This window comes from Lissotriton vulgaris, chromosome 12, assembly GCF_964263255.1.
Source record: "Lissotriton vulgaris chromosome 12, aLisVul1.2, whole genome shotgun sequence".
Taxonomy (NCBI): Eukaryota; Metazoa; Chordata; class Amphibia; order Caudata; family Salamandridae; genus Lissotriton; species Lissotriton vulgaris.
This window is the reverse complement of record NC_141700.1, coordinates 753,728,815-753,752,976: the sequence shown is the minus strand read 5'-3', so window position 1 is coordinate 753,752,976 and position 24,162 is coordinate 753,728,815. Positions and strand designations below refer to the sequence as shown.

The window sequence follows — 24,162 nt, the reverse complement described above, 5'->3', positions numbered from 1 at the left end:
TAATCACACTATTCTTGAAGCAAAAAATCGCCCAAAGACACTCTTCAAGGTAGTGCAAAAACTCTCTGGAGCACTCTGCCAGCCTAAGGCTCCTTGTCTCGATATATCTCAATGTAACTCATTGGCTGAATTCTTCATTGCCAAAATTGACACCATCTACTCCAACTTTGGGACTTTATCCCCCCCCCCTCCTTTATCTAATTCACAGGCTCCAATCTCATCTCTTGAGCAAGAGACCCCAGAGGACAACAGCCCCATCCACTCCTTGCCGATCCCACCCACGCCTTCCTATGACTCTAGGTTCACTTCTGATACCTGTCCTCCGATCGCTCAGTCGATCGACACATGGGTTCCACTCAACATCGAGACCCTCTCGGACATCATTTGTATTATTAAATCTGGTTCCCCACTAGATCCCATTCCCCCCCAAATTTTAAAAAAGATGGATAACACCTCTCTAGAACTCATCATGGAGCTTTTAAACTCCTCCCTTAGAGAAGCTATTGTTCCCTCCGCATGGAAACATGCGATGATAATGCCTTTATTGAAAAAGGCTAATGCTGATCCCAGCATTTTAGCTAACTTCCGTCCCATCTCGCTTATCTCAGTATTCTCTAAAATTTTAGAAAAGCATATTAATTCTCAACTTTCCACCTATGTTGAGCTTAGGGGAATCCTACATCCATCACAGTCAGGTTTCAGATCCGGTTTCTCTACAGAATCCACCTTGTTGGGAGTCTCGGCAAACATCCGTTTCCGAGTCGACAGGGGGGAAACCGTGGCACTCATTTTGTTGGACCTGAGTGCCGCTTTTGATACGGTCTCCCACCCCATCCTTGTCAATGCCCTCCGATCTTCGGGCATTACCGGATCAGCTCTTAACTGGCTTATTAGCTTCTTATCCAACCGTACTTTCCAAGTTTTTTCCTCCTCATCTGCCTCCCAATCCTTTACATCTGCGTATGGAGTACCACAGGGTTCCATCTTGAGCCCCTTGCTCTTCAACTTATACGTCAGACCTCTGGCGTCCATTGCGGAGCAAGCTGGGCTCACAATTTACTCCTACGCAGATGACACCCAGATCATCTACTCTCTCACCTCAGACCCTTATGCCCCCTCTTCCACCCTCCGTTCAGGACTGAACAGCATCGCAGCCTGGATGTTGGACAACAAACTTCAACTGAATGGGGGAAAAACAGAACTTCTGCTGTTTGGACATAATACTACTTTATGGGGCCCCCAACATTGGCCCGCTCAAATGGGCACTCCACCCTCTCCTGTTAAATCAGCTCGCAACTTAGGCGTGATCTTCGACGATCAACTATCCATGAAAAGCCATGTGATCAAAACTTCTTCCATCTGCATCACAATTATCAAATGGCTACGTAAGATCATCTGGATGCTGCCTATGGATACCCAGAAAACTGTTGTCCAGGCTCTAATTACTTCAAGACTGGATTACAGTAACATCCTTCTCCTGGGCGCCAGCAAAGAGGTAACCCGAAAACTTCAAACAGTTCAAAACATGGCAGCACGGTTGCTCTGCAAACTACCCAACACTTCCCCCACCTCTAACTCTCTCCGCGCACTTCATTGGCTCCGGATTGAAAATCGCACGAAATTCAAAGCTCTTTGCATCATGCACAAGATAAACAATGGCATGGCCCCACCATATCTTACTTCCTTGGTCCATCATCACTGTCCCCCCCGCACCTTGCGTTCATCTAATCAACACCTCTTTTCAGTGCCTAGAATCAGAAAAGCCAGAATGGGAGGCCGCTCATTTGCCTGGCTAGCCCCTTCACTTTGGAACTCTCTCCCCCTTCAGTCACGAAAAGAACCTGACTATCTCAAATTCCGCAAACAAGTGAAACATTGGCTCTTCAATATGTAAGCTTTCTTCCCGTTGCCCTCCCCTCTGTCTATGTTGATTTTAGCGCCGGGAAACCTACGGGTAGCTGAGCGCTCTACAAAATTAAATATAATAATAATAATAATAATAATGTACGTTGGATCAGTGGGCGCCGCCTTGTATTTTTTGTCAATACGAGGATTGATGACTCGCGCCCGAGTGGGCTCCCTGAAAACCTCCGGCGCGTGCTTCAGCACTCCCTTGAGCATAGGCAATGTCTTGACCGACTTTTCAGCCACTGAGAAAGTGTCAAACAGAAAATCGACATCCACAGGGTCCGAATGGAGGTCGACATCATGATTAGCCGCAGCTCTCTCAATAAGAGCGTTGAAGGCTGCAGAGTCCTCCGTTGGAGAAGTTTTCGCTGCAAAAAGCTGCGGTTCGTGACCTGACTGAGGGTCTTCAGGGTCGCCTCCAGCAGACCAAGGCTCATGGACCTCCTCCGGGTCCGAGTACGCTGGATAGTTGTACTCGTCCTCCTCATCTCCATCACCTTCCCCAGCGTTAGAATGGGTTGGTGAAAGTTCTAGATTTTGTGGAGATGCAGGCTCTACAGGGGCAGCAGTACCTGCAGAGTCCAACGTCTTTTTCAGTGGAATACGAAAATGTTCCAACACTGGCTCCGTGGTGATTTTCCTTTTAAGGAGAGAGAGTTTGCCTGTGTTGGCGTCGATGACAACCTCTCGACGTTCCTCGTCTGCGAGTGGCTGGATCCGAGGCTTCGGCACCACCAATGACGCTTTGGGCGTCGACACCAGCTTCAAGGGCACCCCGGCCCCATGCCTTGGAGCGAAAGCCTTCGGCGTCGTCTTCGGCGGCAGCGTGAAGTGGATCGGCGTCTGCGCCTTTGCCGGCTTCTGTGTAGGCTTCGGCACCACATCCTTCGGTGCTGGAGCCACTGCGTCCTTCCGAATCCGTTGAAGGGACTCCGTGACTTTCTTTGTTAAAGACGTGGAGGGCTGGACCGGCTCAAGCGAGTCCCCCGAGTCCGGAGTCGGGTCGGCGATCAAAGGCACGGTCTTCGGAGCCGACACATCACCACCCTTGGCCTTGACGACCGGAATCGGCGCAGCCAGAGCTTTGGGGTCGTCTTGCCGCTTCTTCGAGACCCGTTTCGGGTCGTCGACCTCGACCATCTTCGGCGCCGACGCGGCCGCGTCGGTCGTCTTCGCCTTCGGCTTCGACACTGGGGTCTTCGGGTCGGGTCTTCGGGTCGGCCATCTTGGCGTGGCTCTTGATGTCGGCGGCCATTTTGGGCTTTTTAGGCGCTGAGGCCTCTGGAGCCTTCTGTCCCACCAGTGCGACTTTCACTTTCGGTTTCGATACCGTTGGTGTGGACCCCGATGGCTTCACTTTCGGTTTCTTCACCGGGAGTGGCGCGTTACCAATGTCCGTGGCCGGGCCCGGAGGCGGGGCCGTGGGACGAGTAGTAAGGTCTTGGGTAAGGCCCGAAGGCGATCCCTCGACCTGGGCCGTATATTGGGGATCGACCCCTGAGTCAGTCTGAGGATGCTCCTCCTCCGAGCTATCCTCCACGGCGGCAATGGCCCCGTCGTCGTCCCCTACCTCTCGGACGACTTCATCAAATTCCTCGTCCCCCGCGTCGTAGGTCTCATCCTCCGACGCCGGGCTAGAGTCCGAAACTTGAAATACATTGTCGTCTCCAACTTCCTCTTCGAAGATGTTGTCTGGCGGGGGCGCTGATAACTGGGCCTGGAGTCTAGCGGCCTGACGAAGCTTGAGAGTCTTCTTACACCGGAACTTGGAGCAGGCCATACATCTGGCCTCATCATGGTCCGGCGACAAACATTTGTTGCACACTGGGTGCACGTCGAGGTGTGAATACTTTGAGGTGCACACCGGGCACCTCTTAAACGGAGTTTGTTCCATGTTAAGTAGTCTGGAGCGTCGTGTAGGCCCGTCCGCGCCGAAAGCACGCGGAAGGACAGCAAGAGTTCGGAGCTGAAGAACAAACAAACCCGAACGATGGACAATACCGACGCTAAGCCTAAAGACCTTTTGGTCTCAAGTTAGGAAAGTTAAACAACTATCGATTCCGACAGAGGGAACCGAAACACATCCGAACCCAATGGCGGAAAAAAACAATCTGGGGATGGAGGCGATGCCCATGCGCACTGTAGTCCAGGGGAGGAGCCACCTATCTCGTGATACTTCGAAGACTCTTCCAGGACAACAATGTGCAATCATCCGGACCCAACACTAGGCGGCGATCTATGCACAGATATGAATTCAGCAGCCCACATGCCTCGAACATAAAGATTTTAATAGGATCAAAACAATTCAAGACACTTTACTTGATGGTGCACAAAGGATAATTCTTCCCTGAAACCCAATTTCCACTCATCATTTGTGTGCAATATAGTTTTATCAGTAAAACTGTATGTCTGTGCAGATTTAGAGGCCATTTTAAAGGAAAATGTGCCGATGATAAATGTCAGTGCTCTACCACGCAATGCTATAGTTGCATTAAAAAGTCGCTCACTTCATGTCCACTAAACCTAGGCAGGTCACAAAAGCGTATCCTTCTAAAAAATGGGTCATGGTTCTAAAAAGTTTGGAAACCACTGTCATAGAGTTTCATGATATGAGTTTTTTCCTAAGGCCAGATTTTTTCAGGAACATAGTAACTTCACTTGCGGTGTGATGCTGACACTACTGTTTGAGGTAGAACAGTGCTTTCAGATGTCGCTTTATCATTGCCAGAAAACAAGGCCTTCTTAAGATGGCTGCCGTTGAGAGCTCTGGGAAGGAAGCAGTGACCTAAAGGAAGAAGGGCATCAGGGGAAATGGAGTTTAGGTTTGCTTTTCTGTGCACTTTATAGTTTAAAATTAATATTTAGCTGCTCTAGATGGCAAAAAAGATCGAACTCCTTTTTTCAAACCCTCTTGAAGAACCTCCACTTTTACTAAAGGCTCTGCACCATGTTTTCTTCTTCCCTTGCAATGTTTGTCGTGAAAGATGCACTTGGAGGGCAGAGCATGTCCGCTTCATAAGGACGACTATTATGACATATATCATGGATCTTAAAATCAGCCACGTAAAGCCACCATCCTGCAGGTCGAGCTATGCCCACGTCTCTCAACTCTTGTCTTTTCTGCACCTCCTTACAGATTCAACGTGCCGCCTATCCTCAACTATACGAATGACGCAGGGAGGAAGGTTCACCTCGTCACTGTAAACCCGAGCATTGTGGCTGAAAGGTACCATCAAGACTCTCAGATTGACTTCTACAACAGTGAGCTTTATGGCTGCTTTGGGAGGGTTTTTTTCACTTCATTTTGCCACAGGGGCAAAATACCCCAGAAAGCCGGAAACCAGTGTTGGTGGGTGGGTCACCATAGAGAAAGAGCTATTTCAACAGTGCATGGTTTTCCATACTAGTTCAGTGTTGTAGCGATTCAAAAAATAAAAAAAAGGAATTCTTTTTTTATAATGCTCCTCACATTCCACACCGTCATAGAGTTCTCCCCACTTCAGGGCCACCCCAGTGGCAGAATGTCCGCTACATCAGTTCTTAACATAGAATACTTGGAAGGGCACTCTTGTGGCAGATTTGCCTTGCCTGCCACCACATCCATTTATCGTGTTGACTGTTCACCTGACCATCTTCCACTATACTCTCCCTTTTATCTTTCATTAAAATACATCCCCTCTATGTGGCCATAGCCCTTTTAGATCCTATTAAATATCAAAGTCTTTCTTGGCTGCGCGGGTATTTGTACTTATAACACGTAAGCTTGAACTTAAGTCTCATGTAGGCATCTGTGCTTTTTTTCTTTTCTGTCTTTCAGATTTCGAAATTTAGATCACAAAAGGAAAGCCTTTGGGGACATGATGCAGTCCTATGGAGATGCCCTCATACTGATGCCAACGTTCTCCTACCTGCGGAACACTGAGGTGTCCTTCAAGGTCCAGTACACGCTTGAGGACTTTGGCCTGGCCTCCAAGATGGTGTCCTTCCACCCTGTGTACCTACAGAAGCTGGCAGATTACTGGAAGGGCAAGGGGCTAAAGGCACTGAGGTTGTCATCGGGACTCATGCTGGTCAGTGCGGCCCTCGAGCTCTGCGACACCCTTACCCTATATGGCTTCTGGCCATTCAGCACGGACTGGAAGGGCAGGGAGCTCAGTTACCATTACTATGACCAGGTCAAGTTCGAAAAGTATATGCACGCCATGCCTATGGAATTCTTACTCTACTCTCAGATGCACATTGACGGGGCTCTACGGCTACACGTGGGGCCATGCTTCTAACATTGGTTCTGACTAATCCCATGTTGATTTCCATTAAGAGGAGTAATTCTGGAGAATTGCTGTATTACGCATTTTTGCCATTTTGCATACTGTGAAATGTTGTCATTTTTCGCTCGCACAAATTTGGTTCAAGGTGTCTCACCAAGAGACAATTTCTACTCAAAGAAGCCTCCTGCTGTAGCTTTAGTAAGTTTTCTATGCGATATAGGTCCTCACCTAGAAAAGCCACGTGACATACTCGGGATGCACCCTTGTATAAATGAGCATAATATTGTCAACATTTTGAAGGGGCAGTATGTAAATTTCATGCAGGCCTACTTCTTGCACTGTTGTGTCTGACTTTGCACTCCCCTGATGCCAATGGGCCTAACATATCTTGTAAACAAGCCTTGGCATAGCCAATAGGTCTCGCTTTTGGGACCTTATAAGTGTTGAGTTATCCAGCACAATATCCTTGGTGCACCAACATCAACTGTTGCATGGCTAAACACTTATAAGGTCCCAAAGGCTAGACCTATTGGTTATGCCAATGCTTGTTTAAAGGTGGCCATTATGCCTTGGTATTACACTGCCTGACCCGAATAACCATTGGATTTTAATACTGATCATTTGAATACTACACACGTCCACTCTGAGTTGTGTTTTGGAGCATATACAATAGGTTGTTGTGTCATCCTATGGAATGCCACTAATTTTATCGATCTTTGCAGAATTGGGGTAGCCTACGCAAAAATCAAGAGGCTACTAGAACAACTGATAGGCCAGTATGGTTGGAGCAGAGTTATTCTTATGATAAAAGGGAAAACACCGAGCAGGTTGTTCAGAGAGTATGAAAAAGCAATAATTCCTGCACACGTATTGGGGAAACATCCTTTACAACGCAACTTTTACCATGGAGTGCCTTTACGACGCAACTATCACAACGCAAACCATTACAACGCTTTGCGCTGGGGGCGCTCTAGGATAGGGAATAGATTTAATTTACTATCCAACACCTTCCCTACTATCCACGGGGACTGGAGTTGGAATAGTAAATTAAACTATTCACTATCCAGCACCCTTCAACACTATGCGTTGTAAAGGCATGCGTTGTAAAAGTTGCGATGTAAAAGCATGCGTGGTAAAAGCATGCATTGTAATGTCATACATCCCACGTATTGTGTTCTAATAGTTTTTAGCAGTGCATTGTTACAAATGTGGTATATCACACTGCACAGGGAAGTGTGTCAACTTCCTCCTACTTTGAGGTAACTTTGCACAAGTAAGTGCAGAAACAGCAGTGGAAACATTATTCCATCAAATCATGTGAGGGTGGAAAAAGGGTTACATTTGGTGCAAAGCTGTGTTTTCCGTTTTGAGTAATGCAGTTATTCCAAACGGAACATGCAAGGTAATGGCGTCATGAGACCTGGTGCAAACAAGGAAAGCGAGCACCCCCAACCAGTAACTGGATATCAAAATACAGCCATTTCTTTTAAATCTGTTTATTGGCATTTCCAAAATAAACCCGTAGAGGATATATTGGACAGTAAAACGTAGAGTTCTGAATCCGACAGCCAAGTGGTATGGCTGAGAAGCAGTAACTGTAGGTGATTCATTGTTAATTGATACAGTCAAGCGATGTATTAGGCGCAGTGGGCAGGACCTCACAGCAAAGTGAGTAAGGCAAGTAACAGTACCATACAGGGGTTGCACATACAGTCCTTTGAATAATAACCAATAATACAAAAAGTACAAAAACAGTGATAACACCCACAATAACTTCCGGCTGCGGGTCCTCCCATTTCAGTGAATAGGGGGGAGGCAAGGAAGGAACGATCAGGCGTAGAGAGCATTATCTATGCCTCTGAGTGGTGCCCCTGAGTGATGTGGTGGTGTTCCTGAGCGATGTGGTGGTGTCCCCGAGTGATGTGGTGGTGTCCCTGAGTGATGTTGTGGTGTCCCAGAGTGATGTTGTGGTGTCCCAGAGTGATGTGGTGGTGCCCCCGAGTGATGTGGTGGTGTCCCCGAGTGATGTGGTGGTGTTCCTGAGTGATGTGGTGGTGTCCCAGAGTGATGTGGTGGTGCCCCTGAGTGATGTGGTAGTGTCCCTGAGTGATGTGGTGTTGCCCCTGAGTGATGTGGTGGTGTTCCTGAGTTATGTGGAGGTGTCCCTGAGTGATGTGGTGGTGTCCCTGAGTGATGCGGTGGTGTCCCTGAGTGATGTGGTGTTCCTGAGTGATGTGGTGGTGTCCCCGAGTGATGTGGTGGTGTCCCCAAGTGATGTGGTGGTGCTCCTGATTGAAGTGGTGGTATCCCTGAGCGATGTGGTGGTGTTCCTGAGTGATGTGGTGGTGTTCCTGAGTGATGTGGTGGTGTCCCTGAGTGATGTGGTGGTGTCCCTGAGTGATGTGGTGGTGCCCCTGAGTGGTGCCCCCGAGTGATGTGGTGGTATCCCTGAGTGATGTGGTGGTGTTCCTGAGTGATGTGGTGGTGTTCCTGAGTGATGTGGTGGTGTCCCTGAGTGATGTGGTGGTGTCTCTGAGTGATGTGGTGGTGCCCCTGAGTGATGTGGTGGTGCCCCTGAGTGGTGCCCCTGAGTGATGTGGTGGTGTCCCCGAGTGATGTGGTGGTGCTCGCGAGTGATGTGGTGGTGTCCCTGAGTGATGTGGTGGTGTCCCCGAGTGATGTGGTGGTGTCCCTGAGTGATGTGGTGGTGTCCCTGAGTGATGTGGTGGTGCCCCTGAGTGGTGCCCCCGAGTGATGTGGTGGTATCCCTGAGTGATGTGGTGGTGTTCCTGAGTGATGTGGTGGTGTTCCTGAGTGATGTGGTGGTGTCCCTGAGTGATGTGGTGGTGTCTCTGAGTGATGTGGTGGTGCCCCTGAGTGATGTGGTGGTGCCCCTGAGTGGTGCCCCTGAGTGATGTGGCGGTGTCCCCGAGTGATGTGGTGGTGCTCGCGAGTGATGTGGTGGTGTCCCTGAGTGATGTGGTGGTGTCCCCGAGTGATGTGGTGGTGTCCCTGAGTGATGTGGTGGTGTCCCTGAGTGTTCTGGCTGGGGCCTGCGATGCTCTGTATTACATTTTGTGCAAATTATATATAAGTCTGTGAAAATGTCACGAAATTATACTTTAATTGCAAAATATGATGTGCTGCTATCTGCCCCCCCCCCCCACCACCACCCCCCTTGCGCACCCAGGGATTTTTTTAAAAAAGTCTCCCACATACTGACTGGGAGACTGGTTTGAGCAGAAAATATCTTTTGACTCGAGTTATCTGAGCAATGCAAGTGTCTTTCAAGAGTTGTATGCAGGCGCGCACCTGGAAAAGACAACAGTTAGATTGTGTGGTTCCAACTGTTTGCTCATTTCCTTGTCAATAAAATGACGCCCAGGCCCAGTCTGCAGGGCGGGAGGGTCTGCATGGCTCAGAGTACAAGAAGGTGGTGGTCTACGCACTTTTTTGGTCGGATTTGGCGCCAACAATTTTCTTAAAAATAAGTGTACCGAAATTAGCACGATCACCCAGCGAAGGGAGGTAGTAGTGCAACCCTGAAAATGACAAGGCAGTGGAACCCCCCTATCTAGAGCATCATTCATCGAGGAAGTACAATACACAAGTAGAACGTCCCCCCCGCCCCCATGTAACCATTTGGAGTTAACAATAACTGTCCTCAAGCGCTTTGAAGTGTCCAGAAGCGGTATGCCAGTGTGGCACAAAAATCCAGGGTACATAAAAGTGGGCAGATGAGTGATGGGAGGGTTGAGGCGCATGCCAGGCCCCGTCTTCTGGGACAGCAGATTGAAAGCACTGTCAGGAGGCGATGAGGGAAGACAGGAGAAGAAAGACAGATTAAGTGGGGAGGGGGGCGGACTGCGGAGAAGGGAGATCCAGTGGGAACAAAAGTGAGACTGCACAGCGCTAAAGGAAAATAGGGAGAAACTCTAAATTAAACGAGGAGACCCCTACTTGACACAGGTACTGCCACCTATATTGTTAGATATTTTTCACAGATAGTTAACGTTAGCAGACTGCATTCTTACGATCTGAAGCCCGGGAGTTGTGTGTGTGCGCACACGCTAAAAGAACACGCAGGCATATGATTTGTGTGCATTTAAGCAGCGGATGTGGCTGCTTCAAGTTTACATGTGAATGTTTGCAAGAAAACAAAAGAAGGAAGTCCCTTCATAGTGCAAAGGGCACTTTTGCATAGAAAATGAAGTGTGCCCTTGTCTACAACACCTCCTCGGTGTTACAGACAACCTTACAGCTCATATCACACGCCATATGGACCTACGGTGCAGGCGGACCGGGGTGAAGTGAAGCAAGGCTACAACTGCACAATGACACGGGAGGGGAGGTGTGCTGGTAGGCTTTACATGGTTTCCGTGTCTCAGGCCGGGGTGCGCACATGGGGGGCTATGTACAAAGGGAAAGCAGGGATAGGAATGATGTGCACACTCCGGAGCTGTGTAGAAAAGACTGCTGCAGAAGAGGAATCGGACTGTACTCACAAAGTCTTTTGGAAACAAAAGGTCTTGGTACACTTAAGGTAGCCTGCTCTGGCTACGAAGTTCTCAGAGTACTGTGTGCATGGAAGGACTGGGTGAGCGGGTATAAGATAGCGCAAATGGATATTTTTTGCACAAAAGCGAAGTGCTTAAGGGGAGATTCTGGACAAGGTGCTACGTGCATAGGTGGAGTGTATGACTATCAGGAAAGTGTGCACAAGCCAGTGCATTGTGAACAACGTATCGTAGATGTGAGGTGCAGAAGTGATGTGTGCGCATGGACGAGGTGTATACAGGAGAAATGCGTGTGCCCAGGATTATGTGTGAACAACAGTGCGACTCTAATGACAGACCCAACATAGGCTGAAGTGCGGCCGCAAAATGCAATAAAAACAACTCTTCGCGGCTCGATGCTGTTTGGGAGGTGGGAGGGGAAGTATGAGAGGGGGGAATGATAGGGATGAAAGCGCTAGCGGGCGCATGCTGGCAAATGGTGACCTGCAGAGCGCGTGAATGGGAAGAGCGGCCGTGGGAGGTGGGGGGGGGGGGGGGGAGTAGGAGAGTGGTGGTGTGCGATGTGCACGCGGGGGCGGGGGAGCGGCAGCCTTTGTAGTGTGATTGGGGGGGAGCGGCAGCCTTTGAAGTCTGATGCGAGGCACAGACAAATGGTGGTGTGTGACGTGGCTGGCCTCGTGCACATGCCTGTCTCACCTGAACTGTGTCTAATCCGCCGTTTTGGTACACTGTTCTTTTGCCCTTACTATAATCTCACCAGCAATGCGCAAGTGCATTGGCAGGCGAGACCTAAAAAGGTGCAAGGGACCACTGCTGGAGATGTCCAAATCCAGTGATCCTTTCTCATGAAAGTCTGTCCACCGAGGCTGGGTCGTTGCTAGGTATCCCAGAGAGAGGCCGAGCTCTCACCTCCCTACCGGAGACGACCGGACATCAGTGTGTCCGCTTCAGCCACTGCCCTGTTGTGTGTTTCTTGAAGGCAAGTAAGTCCTGTGGGCGGCTGTGCCGCCTACAGGACAGGCTATCAACCTCTTGAGCACGGCCGGAGCGAGGCCTGACAGCCTCCGCAGGTATTTGGGACGGGTGGTGATTCCTAGTAAACAAAGCAGAGGGTCAGGGTTAATGGGATTTCAACTACCGTGGAGACGGTATACAGACAACATATCGAATCAAAAAAAATAGAATAGCACTAATATCGAAGGGAAAATATAGAATGGACAACATATCGAATGGACAGAATATAGTCAACAAAAATATCAAATTTAAGGTAAGTAATTTAATATCGATTTTGATAAACATAGAAAGTTAAAATATCGAAGTATATAATATAGGTATTAAATATATTGAATTTTTAATAATATCGATTTTTTTAAGTGTTTTGTATGTTAGTATATGTGTGAAAAGTGTATATTTATATTATAATTTATTTTAAGTAATGAATTTTATGTTATTTAATTTTTGCGTAATTTAATTCTGTAGCGGGTTGTGGGTTTATAGGGGAATAGGGTGGGAAGTAATTTAATTATAATTAATGAAACATTTAAATTTATTTATTGGTATTTATTTTGAATTAATGGTTAATTAATTTTTAATTGTACTTAATTAAATTTTAATTGGCAATTCATTTTACTTAATTGATTAATTGATAATTATGTTAATTGTATTAATTTATTTTCCGTAGAGGGTTGTGGGTTTATAGGGGAATAGGGTGGGAAGTAATTTAATTATAATTAATTACATATGTTAATTTATTTATTGGTATTTATCTTGAATTAATTGTGAAATAATTTTTAATTGGTAAATAATTACATTTTAATTGGCAATTAATTTTTATTAATTGAATAATTGATAATAATGTTAATGTTATACATTTATTCCCCGTAGCGGGTTGTGGGTTTATAGGGGAATAGGGTGAGAAGTAATTTAATTGTAATTAATTAAATATTTTAATTTATTTATTTTGAATTAATTGTTAATTTTTAATTGCTAATGAATTAATTGTTAATTGGTAATTAATTTGTATTAATAGGTAATGGATGTTAATAATTAGTTTGTATTTGTATTTTTAATTGATTAATTATTATATTATATTAAATTGGTAATTACTTTTAATTAATTTTTTATTGGTATTAATATTAAATGTAATTTTATTAATATATGAATTATTTACTTTCCCTACTGTTGCACTCACTGGAGTGGGGATAGTAATTTTTAGCCCTACGCTATCCAATGCTTTCCCTACTGTTGCACTCTGTAGAGTGGGAATAGTAATTTGTACCCCTACGCTATCCAACGCTTTCCCTACTGTTGCACTCTCTAGAGTGGGAATAGTAATTTTTTCCCCTACGCTATCCAACGCTTTACCTTCTGTTGCACCCTCTGGAGTGCGAATAGTAATTTTTACCCCTATGCTATCCAACGCTTTCCCTACTGTTGCACTCTCTGGAGTGGGAATAGTAATTTTTACCCCTACGCTATCCAACGCTTTACCTACTGTTGCACCCTCTGGAGTGGGAATAGCAATTTTTACCCCTACGCTATCCAACGCTTTCCCTACTGTTGCACTCTCTAGAGTGGGAATAATAATTTTTACCCCTACGCTATCCAACGCTTTCCCTACTGTTGCACTCTCTGGAGTGGGAATAGTAATTTTTAACCCCTCGCTACCCAACACTTTCCCTACTGTTGCACTCACTGGAGTGGGAATAGTAATTGTTACCCATACACTATCCAACGCTTTCCCTACTGTTGCACTCCATGGAGTGGGAATAGTAATTTTTACCCCTACGCTATCCAACGCTTTCCCTACTGTTGCACTCTCTGGAGTGGGAATAGTAAGTTTTACCCCTCTTCTATCCAACGCTTTCCCTACTGTTCACTGTCTGGAGTGGGAATAGTAATTTTTACCCCTACTTTATTCAACGCTTTCCCTACTGTTGCACTCACTGGAGTGGGAATAGTAATTTTTAACCCCTTGCTACCCAACGCTTTCCCTACTGTTGCACTCACTGGAGTGGGAATAGTAATTTTTACCCCTACACTATCCAACGTTAACCCTACAGTTGCAGTTGCTGGAGTAGTAATAGTAAATTTTACCCTCCTGCTATCCTACAGTAAAAATATTGTATATTATTAATTCATATTATGTTAATATATATATATATATATGTGTTAAAAAATTAAATTGTATGTTTATTTTTTTTAACTTAAATTAATTATGTAATACTTTTGAAGGTATTTAAGTATTTTTAAGTATGTTTTAGTTAATTATAGTTGTTATTTCATTAATTTTAAATTACTTTTAAGACATTTAAAAAAAATGATATTTTGACTAACTATATATATTTTTTGATATTTTTGTACTTACCTGTTTGTAGATAGGACTTCGATATTTTTGCTTTCTATATTTTTACTTCGATATTTTTAGTATTCTATATATTTGTATTCTATATTGTGTCAGTGATCCGTGGATCCAGCATCTGAGTCCAGACCCGGGCAAGTGGAAGGCCTTCGAAACCATGTGTAGAGTAGCATTGGCCTGCCGGCATCTGGGGCACGCGCACAGTGTCCCTGGGAACATAGCATGCAGCCTGTGTGGGACGAGGCACGTTTAGTGGAGATAATTAAACTGTGTGTATTCAAGGCGAGCATTTCGGGACACACATTGTACATGCTATAGTACCATCATCAATTGTTTAACAGTGAGTGCGCTGCCCGGGTTTGCCTCCCATCAAGGTATCAAAATACAGCCATAATTTGAGTGCAGTGGGCTGCAAACTCCACCGGGCCCTTGTGCCATTGCACCCCCTGCACTATTGATAGCTAGGGCTCTGATTATTGCATCAGTCTGGTCATCAGCGACATAGCAGGGATGTCTGAATGACGTCTCGAGTCTGGTAACATGAGTCAACGCAAGCATCAGCAGGATTTTCAGGCACACCTCTGCAGCAGGCTTTCAGCCCACTGAGCTACGCCTGACGACAAGCCGTGCGCTCCTCCTCCCCTCGCCATAGCGGTACAGCTTCCTCCCCCAGTGTGTACACGGTTTCTATTCGTGGAGCAGCACGGTGTGAAGCTGCAGAGCAGCTGGGATAACACAAGGTAGCCTGGAGGTCTGGGCCTCTAATTAACCCCTACCTCTGCTGCGACTCATTGCGAAGTGGTGGCGACTGCATTAAGAGCGCGCGCTCAGCATTCCCGTAGAACATGTGGTAATGATATTGGGCATTGACGTAGCAGGCACCATCCACCCCTTTTTTCTTGGCTCTTTTATAATCTGTCTTGTGACTCAGCTCAGTGGTACTCGTTTTACGGCCCTCGCGGGGATGAAAAGCTGCATTGGCCATGCCCGGGATTAAATCCATGCCCTCTCCAGGTAACTTATAGAATTGTACCTGCCTACCTCAAAGAGCTGTCGTCTTGATAAGAAAGTTCATAGGGGCCCTGAAAACTCAAATCTGCTGTCAATACACCTAGTATGTATGTTTTTGTTGTAGCAACAGGAGCACTTTGACCAGAAATCCTGCACCAAGCAGCATATAACAACAAGCAACAAACACTATCGCCTCACACGTCGCGGTGGGGGTGTGGTGGGGGTCGAGGGGGTGGGGGCGGGCGCGATTCACTCGCAGGAGCGATAATTGCTGCCAGATGGTGGCGCACGCTTCCGCGAGTGAATCTCCTGATGTGCATGCGTTGCCATTGAAGGCAATGGAACGCGTGCAGGTGCTGGGCTGAAAAGCCAAAGCGCTCGGAAAAGGTCGTTTTCCTTTGCAGCGCATGCGCGCTGCGAAGGCTCTATCTAAAAAATGCCTTTTGTAGTTTATAAGGATGTTCCAGAAAAACACCCCTTTCTTGTGTTTCTTTATTGATAATTAAATAGTAATAAACGTATATTGGTTCAAATAAACACATTATTTAATATTAACACATTTTGTAGTATCTTTTTTGCAAATATTCAATGAAAGATTTTTATGAAAGACCAGCAAGTAGAACTCATTGGGTGGTTAGCTGAGCTGTAGGAATCCTGGCATTGGGAGGTGCACATCCGTTTTTATCGGCAGAAATGAAAAATTTCCCAGCTAACGTAACGGAAAGTTTAAATTCTATTAAGGACTCGGAGAAAAGGATTATGCTATTCTTTCTTCACTTTATTGAATAGCAGCCATTCAAAGTTAAACAAACCACTATTCCCATGAACCATAGGGAATAACAACACACAAAAACAATAGAGTATTCATGGTTAGATGGTTCTCTTCCAATGCACCAGTCACAGGGCTCCTAGGAGTATTGCGCCCTCTGTCCCTCTTCAGTCTCCCTCTTTCGTCGCTCTAAGACAGCCAGCCCGAAATCCTCACAAGTGTTGTTTGCCGGCATCGTCTGCGGATGCAAAGCACAATGTAAGCAACATCAGTGGCTAAGGTTTTATCCTGCCAGGGAGTGAAGATCACAACACATACTCAATGAGCATATCACAGAAAACTTAAAACAAGAAACCAGTTACTTACACTATTATGAGGGCGGGAAAGGTAACCCCTCTACCCTGATTGGAATAATTCTCGCCTCCGAATCCTTAATAGAATTGAAACTTTCTGTTACGTTAGCTAGGAAATTTTTCATTCTATGTCAGGACCGGAGGCAAGGATTATGCTTGTTTAAAGCTTGCTCACCACCAAGTGCGCCATATCCAGCACTGGTTTAAAATAAAACCGCTTAACAGTGGAGTCAGAATACCAGTCTGCTGCATTGAGAATGACTTCCAGATGAGCTCCCAGGGCAAACGCTTTAGAGGCTATGGCCCCTCTGGCAGAGTGGGCACCAAAAGCCCGCAAATCAATACCGGCCTCCTGCATCACCCAACGAACCCAACGGGCAACCGTGGGGGACGAGACCGCCTTGTGAGGTTTCTTGAGAGCAACTGCCGCTCACCTGTGGGGAAGGAACTCCTCCAACATTTCCTCATAAGCCTTTAGGCAGGCTACGACGCACAGCCTAGTGGAGTCTGAGGAATGTAGGGTACGATATAGAGGTTGTCCCCCACTTCGTCCGCCTCCGGAATGTGAAAGTAACCCCGGAGGGAGAAAAGATCCTGCCCGAAACATCCAGGGCTCGAACATCGGAAACACGCCGGCAGGATATGAGGCAGTGGAGCATAGCCAGTTTGGCAGAGAACTCCTTTCTGGACAGGAATCTGTTTGGCTGCCAGGACAAGAACAAATTGAGAACCTAATTAACATCCCACAGTTGTGAGTAGCGAGGCTCAGGAGGCGACAAACCAAAGGGTGCTCACCCACCGGGGAGCCATCCACCATGGAATGGCCGGCAGAAATGGCGGACCGGAAGGTATTAATGGTTCTATAAGCCAAACCTGTCTCGGCCAAGCCAGCCAAGAAATTTAGTTTAGCCATCACATCTGCTTCCACTGGTTTGAAACCCTGTAGCATACACCAGCAAACCCATCATCTCCATGTGGAGCGGTACCGCTTGATTGTACCGTTGGCCCAGGCCTTGGACATGAATTTCCCAGCCGTTCCCAAAAGGCAGGGGACCGCCCATCGTCCCCTGTAATCCGCCACGCCATCAGTGCTAGGGAGCCCTGAGCGATGAGCGGGTGGGAAACCCCGTCTGGACTGAGCAGGAGAGTCGGAAATCGGGGGAGTGGGATTGGAGAATCCCAAGAAAGTTCCAGAAGAACCGTAAACCAGACTTGAGATCTCCAGATTGGTGATATCAGCACTACTTCTGCTCTCTGGCGACAAACCTGGGCCGAGACCCTCGTTAACATGACGAACGGGAGAAACGCATACCCCGTCTTTTCACTCCAATCCTGCAGGATTGCATCCGTGGCAGCCGCCATAGGATCCGGTCCCCAGCTGGAACTCCAAGCGGGAAGCAAAAAGGTCCACCAAGAACGGGCCCCAGATGCTCTGAAGGTCTGCGAAGACTCCCGAATTAACTTTCCACAGGCTCACGTCGTGAAAATGGCCAGAGTGGAAATCCGCCACTTGGTAGTCCTGGCCCGGAAGATACTCTGCAGTCACTGAGACATGATGGTCCAGGCAGTACTGCCAGAGGTTTGCTGCCAAGTCCGACAGAGCTCGCGAACATATGCCCTCAAGATGATTGATGTGACGGACGGCTGAAATGTTGTCCATCTTGAGGAGAACACAGGATCGGACGAATCCTTGGTCCAGCACTTGATCGCGAAAGAGCCCGCACTTGATCGCGAAAGAGCCCGCTAGGAGCTCCAAACAATTGATGTGCAGCTGCTGCTCCTGTGGAGACCAAACACCTCTGGTAGCGAACTCTCCACACACCGCGCCCCAGCCGGATTTGCTGGCCTCGGATTCGATAACAAGGTCGGGCGCAGAACTGAAGATTGCTCGCCCATTCCAGGCTTCCATATTAGCAAGCCACCACTGGAGCTCCCCTCTGGCATCGGCGGAGAGGGTTACCTTCTGAGAGTAGGATAGACCCCTGTGAAGATGGCGGGCTTTGAGGCACTGGAGGGCCCTGTAATGCAGAGGGACCAGAAAGATCAGCTGGATGGAGGCCGAGAGGAGCCCCACTATCCGGGCAAGTTGCCGGAGAGACAGGCAGGATTGCGCAAGGGCTCTCCTGATCTCATGACGGATCTTCGTTAGTTTCCGAGATGGAAGGCTGAGGGTGGACTCCACTGAGTCGATCACGAACCCTAAAAGCACCACCTTCTGAGCCGGCACGGGGTGGACTTTGCCTCGTTGACCACGAAGCCCAGGCTCTGAAGGAGGTTGACCGCTGTCTGATGCTGCAGGGATAAGGCTCGGGGACACTGAGCCATCAACAGAATGTCGTTCAGGTACACAATCAAACGCATACTGGGCGCTCGCAGCCGATCGATTACTGGCCGAAGGACCTTGGTGAAACACCAGGGTGCGGAAGACAGGCCGAAAGGGAGAGTGGTGAACTTGTACACCTTGTCACGCCAGGGGAACAGCAGGAACTGCCGATGAGGAGGAAAAATGGGGATCGTAAGGTAGGCATCCTTTAGATCGAGGCGCGCCATCCAGTCGTTGAGTCTGAGGAGGTCGCACAGAAGATGGATCCCCTCCATCTTGAAGTGGCAGTATACGAGCCACCCATTGAACTCTCACAGGTTTATGACTGGACTTGGGTTCCGTCCGCTTTGTCCACTAAAAAGAGGTTGCTGAGAAAACCTCTGGGATGCGGAAGAGACTCCACGATCGCCCCTTTGTCTAGAAGGGAGGAAACCTCCTGGTCGACCAGCACGGTGTCTGAGGGCAAGAAGGATAGAGGTCACGGAGGGACCGGTTGCGAGGGGTCCCCATGAAACTCTATGTGAAACCCCTGGACAGTCTGCAGGAACCAGGCGTCCCCTGTGACAGAAGTCCAGGCGTGGAAAAAACGCGCCAGACGGCACCCCACTTTTAGAAGGGAAGAAGGGAGAAAGCTCACCAGAAGAGTTGGAGGCTCCACCGCCTCAGCTGCCTAAGTGTTTCCCTCAACATCCCCTGGTCGGGTAAAAGCTGCCGAATCTGGCCTGGTCCTGATAGTATCCGTTTCCGGAGCCTTGCCCCTGCCCTGATTAGGTGGGCAGGACGTCAGCCCCTGCCTCGTCTGGCCCCCCGGAAAACTCGATGGCGGAAGACCTTGCGGATGGAAGATTGGGCCCTGTCTAAGGATGTAAATGTATTAACAAATCTGCCCAACTCTTTAATAAAGAGCTCTCCGAAGAGACCCCCTTGGGCCACGGAGCCAGCCTCTGAGTTGGCCAAGTCTCCGAGCTTGGGGTCAACCTTAATGAGTAAGCTCCTGCGCCTTTCCGTGGAAATCGAGCAGTTGGCGTTCCCCAGGAAGACTACCACATGCTGGGCCAAGGCTGACAGATTCTCGGGAGAGATAAGGGACCCGGACTGTTTGGCCTCCTCAGCTATGTCCAATATTTTTGTAGCGGGCCTAGGACATTGAGGAGCTTGTCCTGGAAAGCATGCCAGGATCTGTCAATTTCCTTCCTGGGGTCCTTAACAATTGCTTGAAGAAAAGTGGCCATGCATGGATCTATCTCGGGGGTAGCGGCCACTTCCCCTCCATCTAAGGCCGGGGACACTCCGCCCTAAGACAGTTTATGGCTGTGGCCTCTAAGGGCCAGTGGATCCTGCTGGCCAGGTACTGGGCCACTTTCTCGGAGGGGGCCCAGTCAGATGACCATGGATGAAGAATGTTGTCAGGGTGGAGCATGTCAGAGCAGAGATTCTGCGAGTCAGAAGCGGGGTCCAGATGGGCCTGGCGCCAGGGATGGGTTGGACCAACCTCGTCCCCTGGGGCCGCTTTGCTCGCTAGGAACGCCTGCTTAAGGGGGCTGAAAGCGTCCAAGCCCCTAGGGTGCTTAGCAGGCGGGGACTGTGAATCTGCGGGGGCCCCGCCCGCGCCGGTCTAAGGAGCAATAAGGGCCTGGGACGCATTGGCTATCTTTTCGCAAGTCTGCTCAATTCGACGAGAGGGCGGTCTTCTAAGGGCACCATGGTCTGTTCTACCGCCTTTTGTATAGAATCGTCCACAGCGCCGTAAAAGTCCTCATCCCACTGGAGGGAAGTGAGGGGATCCTCCTCCCACTGATCATCCTGGTAGGGCTCATCCTGATCCATCAGCATGGAAGATGAAGGGCCAGACATGTAAGTGGGTGAATGAAAGAGGAAGTAACCTCAACTATAGGGGGCAAAGCTCGCATTTAAACTGGCCAGAACCCTGGGACTGTCAGACCTGGTTCTTTTTTTTTTTTTTTTGAAACAGACAAGGGGACCCAACAAGTTGCTAAGGACCATGGGTATCAATTATTTTCAAGAACAATGATCCTTAGAGAAGAAAATGCAAGAACAAATGAAATGTAGACCAAAAATAAGTACTATACACATTTACTGTCCAGCCGGACAGAGATTTTTAATAATATGTAATGTTTTGAGAATAACAAAATGATACACGGAAACAAAATAATACGGGACGCAGTCCTGCACACAGTATGGAAGAAGAAAAGGAAAAACAAACAATAAACAAAACAATTTGCAGGCAAACGCTGGAGCTGTGGTAGCTTATACTGATAATACAATAGGAGAAGCTAACCACAATAGTAACCACATTGTTTATACATATTGAGTCAAAGTGGCACTATTTAAAGTGCGACGACGTTTTGATCCCAAGCTCATTAGGTAGGGGGATCATCATCAGGACTATAGAAATTAGATTGCCTGGTATTGACCAAATACCTGTTGAAATTGAAGACAGGGGAACAAACAACAGGGGAAGCTTTGTCAGAAATTCAGATGGAAAAATAATTTTTCACATGTCAGCGAGTGCTTTACAAAATTATCAGACAATTCACATAATTCTGTGAACGGCGAGTGAAGAGAATAGAAAAGGGAAAATAACCTGAGGCGTGTCATTTCTAATTAAGAACCGGTTTGAAATCGCAAGTTGGACCTGCAGTTAAGAGTGGTAGGTGGTGCATAATGCAATATGTGAAAGAGGGAAACTGTTACGGTGCCTAATGAAATGAGCATTTTGCTGAATAGTTCGGGTGCATGATGGTACATGCACGCGTGGGTGGCCATGAAGGAGTGCCTAAGAGAGCATGCTTGTTTAAGGTTGTTTTTAGTTCAAGACATCAACAGCATGGGCTGCCCAAAGGCAGAACGATTATGACATGCAGTGATATGGAATAGCGTCAGCGTGATCAATGGCAACAACGAATAAGAGTTAAAAAGGAACCTAGGGCTTACTGCGCATTATTTTCGCATGGTAATGTAGGAAACCTGGCGAGTAGTGGCCGGTGTGGTCCTTGACGAGTATTGAGCACTGGGTGGGGAGGAAAGGGAAGGGGTATGAGCTCAATGACCAGGGTGGTACACCATGACTATTTGGACAGGAATTGCTACATTATTGAGAGGAGGTGCATACCTTAAAATGATTAAACACTTCGAAGGTTGGTTGGTTGTGGTGCAGTATAAACGAAGGGCAGCCTGCCAAATTACGTGTCCCAATACAGACTGTAGAGAGCGTGGCAAAGGCCAAGTTAATTTTGGATCCCCACAGGGCGGGAACCACCGCTTATCAAACACTGCCTAACAGCAGGTACAGACTCGCTAAAATATATGCTAGCGTTCGCGGGGGCGTAAAATGATAGAAGCGTGGCTTAAAGGCAGGAAACAGACCACACAAAGGGCGTACTGGCAGGCAAGGTTCTGACCGGCACGCGTCTCTGTTGCAGCAATGCGCAGAATGTCCGAGACGCGCGCCAAACAAGAGGACATGCACCAGCGCCCTCTGGCGGCGGGAGGAGGCGCCGCGAGCCCGCACCACAAAGCAACGGCTGGTAGGGAGAGTGAAGGCTCCCACGGCCGGGAGGGCGAGGGAGAGCGAACTGAGTAGCGGTAAACACGCTTGTAAACGAAAACTGTCAAGCGACTCAGCAATCTCCCAAAAAACACTTCAAACACTGAGGAAAACAACTCGCTAAACAAATAGTGACAAAAATGCACAGCATCAGGCACACAAGTGTAGAGTAACGCAAACATTCATTGGGAAAAATGAATATTAAGGCCAAAAAACGCCCAACGTGAAACAATCCAACGAGTTATAGAGAGAAACAGAAGCACTTGTCTGGTTGCAAGCAGCGAAGAAAGAAGGAGACTGAAGAGGGACAGACAGTGGCGGCTGGTGACATTTGAAAGGTGGGGGGCGTAAAATTTGTGGCGGTATGCATGCCCCATGGCAAGCGAGCATAGCGAGCGAGGCCGAACAATGTAAGGAGGGTTGGGGCACCTTTTAGTCCTTTTCTGTATCCAAGGCGGACATTTGGTATACCTGCCTGCATCAGACAGGATCCTGGTACAGGCATGTATATGCTACCAATGTCCGCGCTGGATAAATAGGTAAGTAAAGGTGATAGGTCATGAAACTCAAAGGCGCCTTCAGGTCTGACCAACAGCCTTTCTGACGAACAAGCCTCTGTTTTGGTGCGATCTCATCTCCCAGCAGGGAGCAGCACTGGAGGCCATCAGTGCTTGAGGCGGTCACGGACTAGCGATACTTTGATGTGTGGTGTAGTTTGTAGGGTCGGGCCTTAGGCCCTCATGCTAGTAATGACTGGACTACAGGACACACTGCATACTCGGTGCAACTGGCCCAGAGCACATGCGCTCGGCCTCTTTTATTGATGCTGTGTCACATGACCAGTGACATCAGTGGTGGGTGGGTGTTAACTGTAGATACAGGCTTCAGCACTAGACTGCTGACTTATGCTGGGCATTACATCCCTCCCCAAATTGGTTAAAAATTAACCCAAACAGAAAAAGTCCAAAAACTTGTGGGGGAAAGAAAACACAGAAAATAACATTGGACTTGCGCTTTCTAAATGAGTCTCTTTGGCTGCTTACAAGCCGCAGGCAGTATAGTTCTTGTGTTCAGGACTAATAGTTCTCGGTGGCACGGTTCACAGTTGTTCGGCGGGTTCACTCTTTGTATGTGCTGTCTGTCTGCTGTTCTCAGTCCTGCCTTTGCTTCACTCCGTTGGTGACGAGAGATAACTGGATGACCCAGGTGTCACCAGTCTTCTAGTTTTGTTCTCTCTTCTGGCTTCGTGATGTTTTCCGGGCAGGCTTTAGTGTTGACTCTTGGCAGGTGAATAGAGTAGGTGCACACATTCCTATCACTAAGATGCCCCTCTTGCCCCTCTCGCCGGTATTCCTCTCTCACCAGATGTCCGGGAGGACCTCTTCGCCAGGCTTCCACTGGACTGGTGTTTTCGGTCGTGTTGCTCCACCATAGCCTTCGGGCCGTGAGCAGGGCGCTCCACGAGCCTCACCGTAGTGTCCTAGTTCCACCTGAAGGTTGAGTTGTCGACTCTCTTCATTGCTCGCGAGGCTGTCATCCTCTTGGGTCCTGCAGACATGCTTCTGTAGATCTGTCTCCCGTGCGGGACTTGCTGCCACCAGAGTTCCTTGAGGACTCTGATCCTGGTTTGCCACGGGCTGGTGCGAGGTAGGTCAGGTCCTCAACTTCCGTAGGCCTGAGTAGTCTCGCCATCCAATCTTCCGCTCAAATCCCAGAGGTAGATGTCGCCTACAGTCTATCTTGCTCTCTTCTGCGATCGCCATGTGGATGGATGGCTCGTAGGTGGTAGTCCTTGTTCTGCGCTGCCGGTGCTCTTGCCGGGCTTGTCTTCCATTGCACTCAGGTGTTCCAGTGCCTGTCCCTTTCCTTCTTTCCGCAGGGGTGGCTTCTTTCTTCTTTTCTTAGTGGCGGCGGCCACTCTGTTCTTTCTTCCTTCTTCTTAACCTGACATTCGTGCCACTCTGATTACTTCTTCCTTCTTTTCTTCTTAGATGCGGTGGCCACTCTGTTCTTTCTCCTTTCTTCTTTTCTTCCTTTCTTCGGTGGCGGCATGCCACTCCGATCCTTCTTCTTCTCTTCTCTTC

The 24,162-nt window shown here is 48.1% G+C and overlaps 1 protein-coding gene across 2 annotated transcripts in view; it reads left to right on the top strand.

Annotated features, from left to right (window-relative positions):
- Positions 1 to 7,051, top strand: part of LOC147678590 (alpha-2,8-sialyltransferase 8E-like) — a 133,060-nt gene extending 126,009 nt beyond the window's left edge. Inside the window, exons 6-7 of one of the 2 annotated variants that reach the window (XM_086946606.1) lie at positions 5,045 to 5,134; positions 5,726 to 7,051. In XM_086946606.1, coding sequence (XP_086802732.1) covers positions 5,045 to 5,134; positions 5,726 to 6,188 — 553 coding nt within the window. In that variant the 3' untranslated portion in view covers positions 6,189 to 7,051. The remainder of the gene's footprint in view (positions 1 to 5,044; positions 5,135 to 5,725) is intronic. The other variant, XM_086946607.1, reaches the window with a different exon arrangement.
- The last annotated feature ends 17,111 nt before the right edge of the window (positions 7,052 to 24,162 follow it).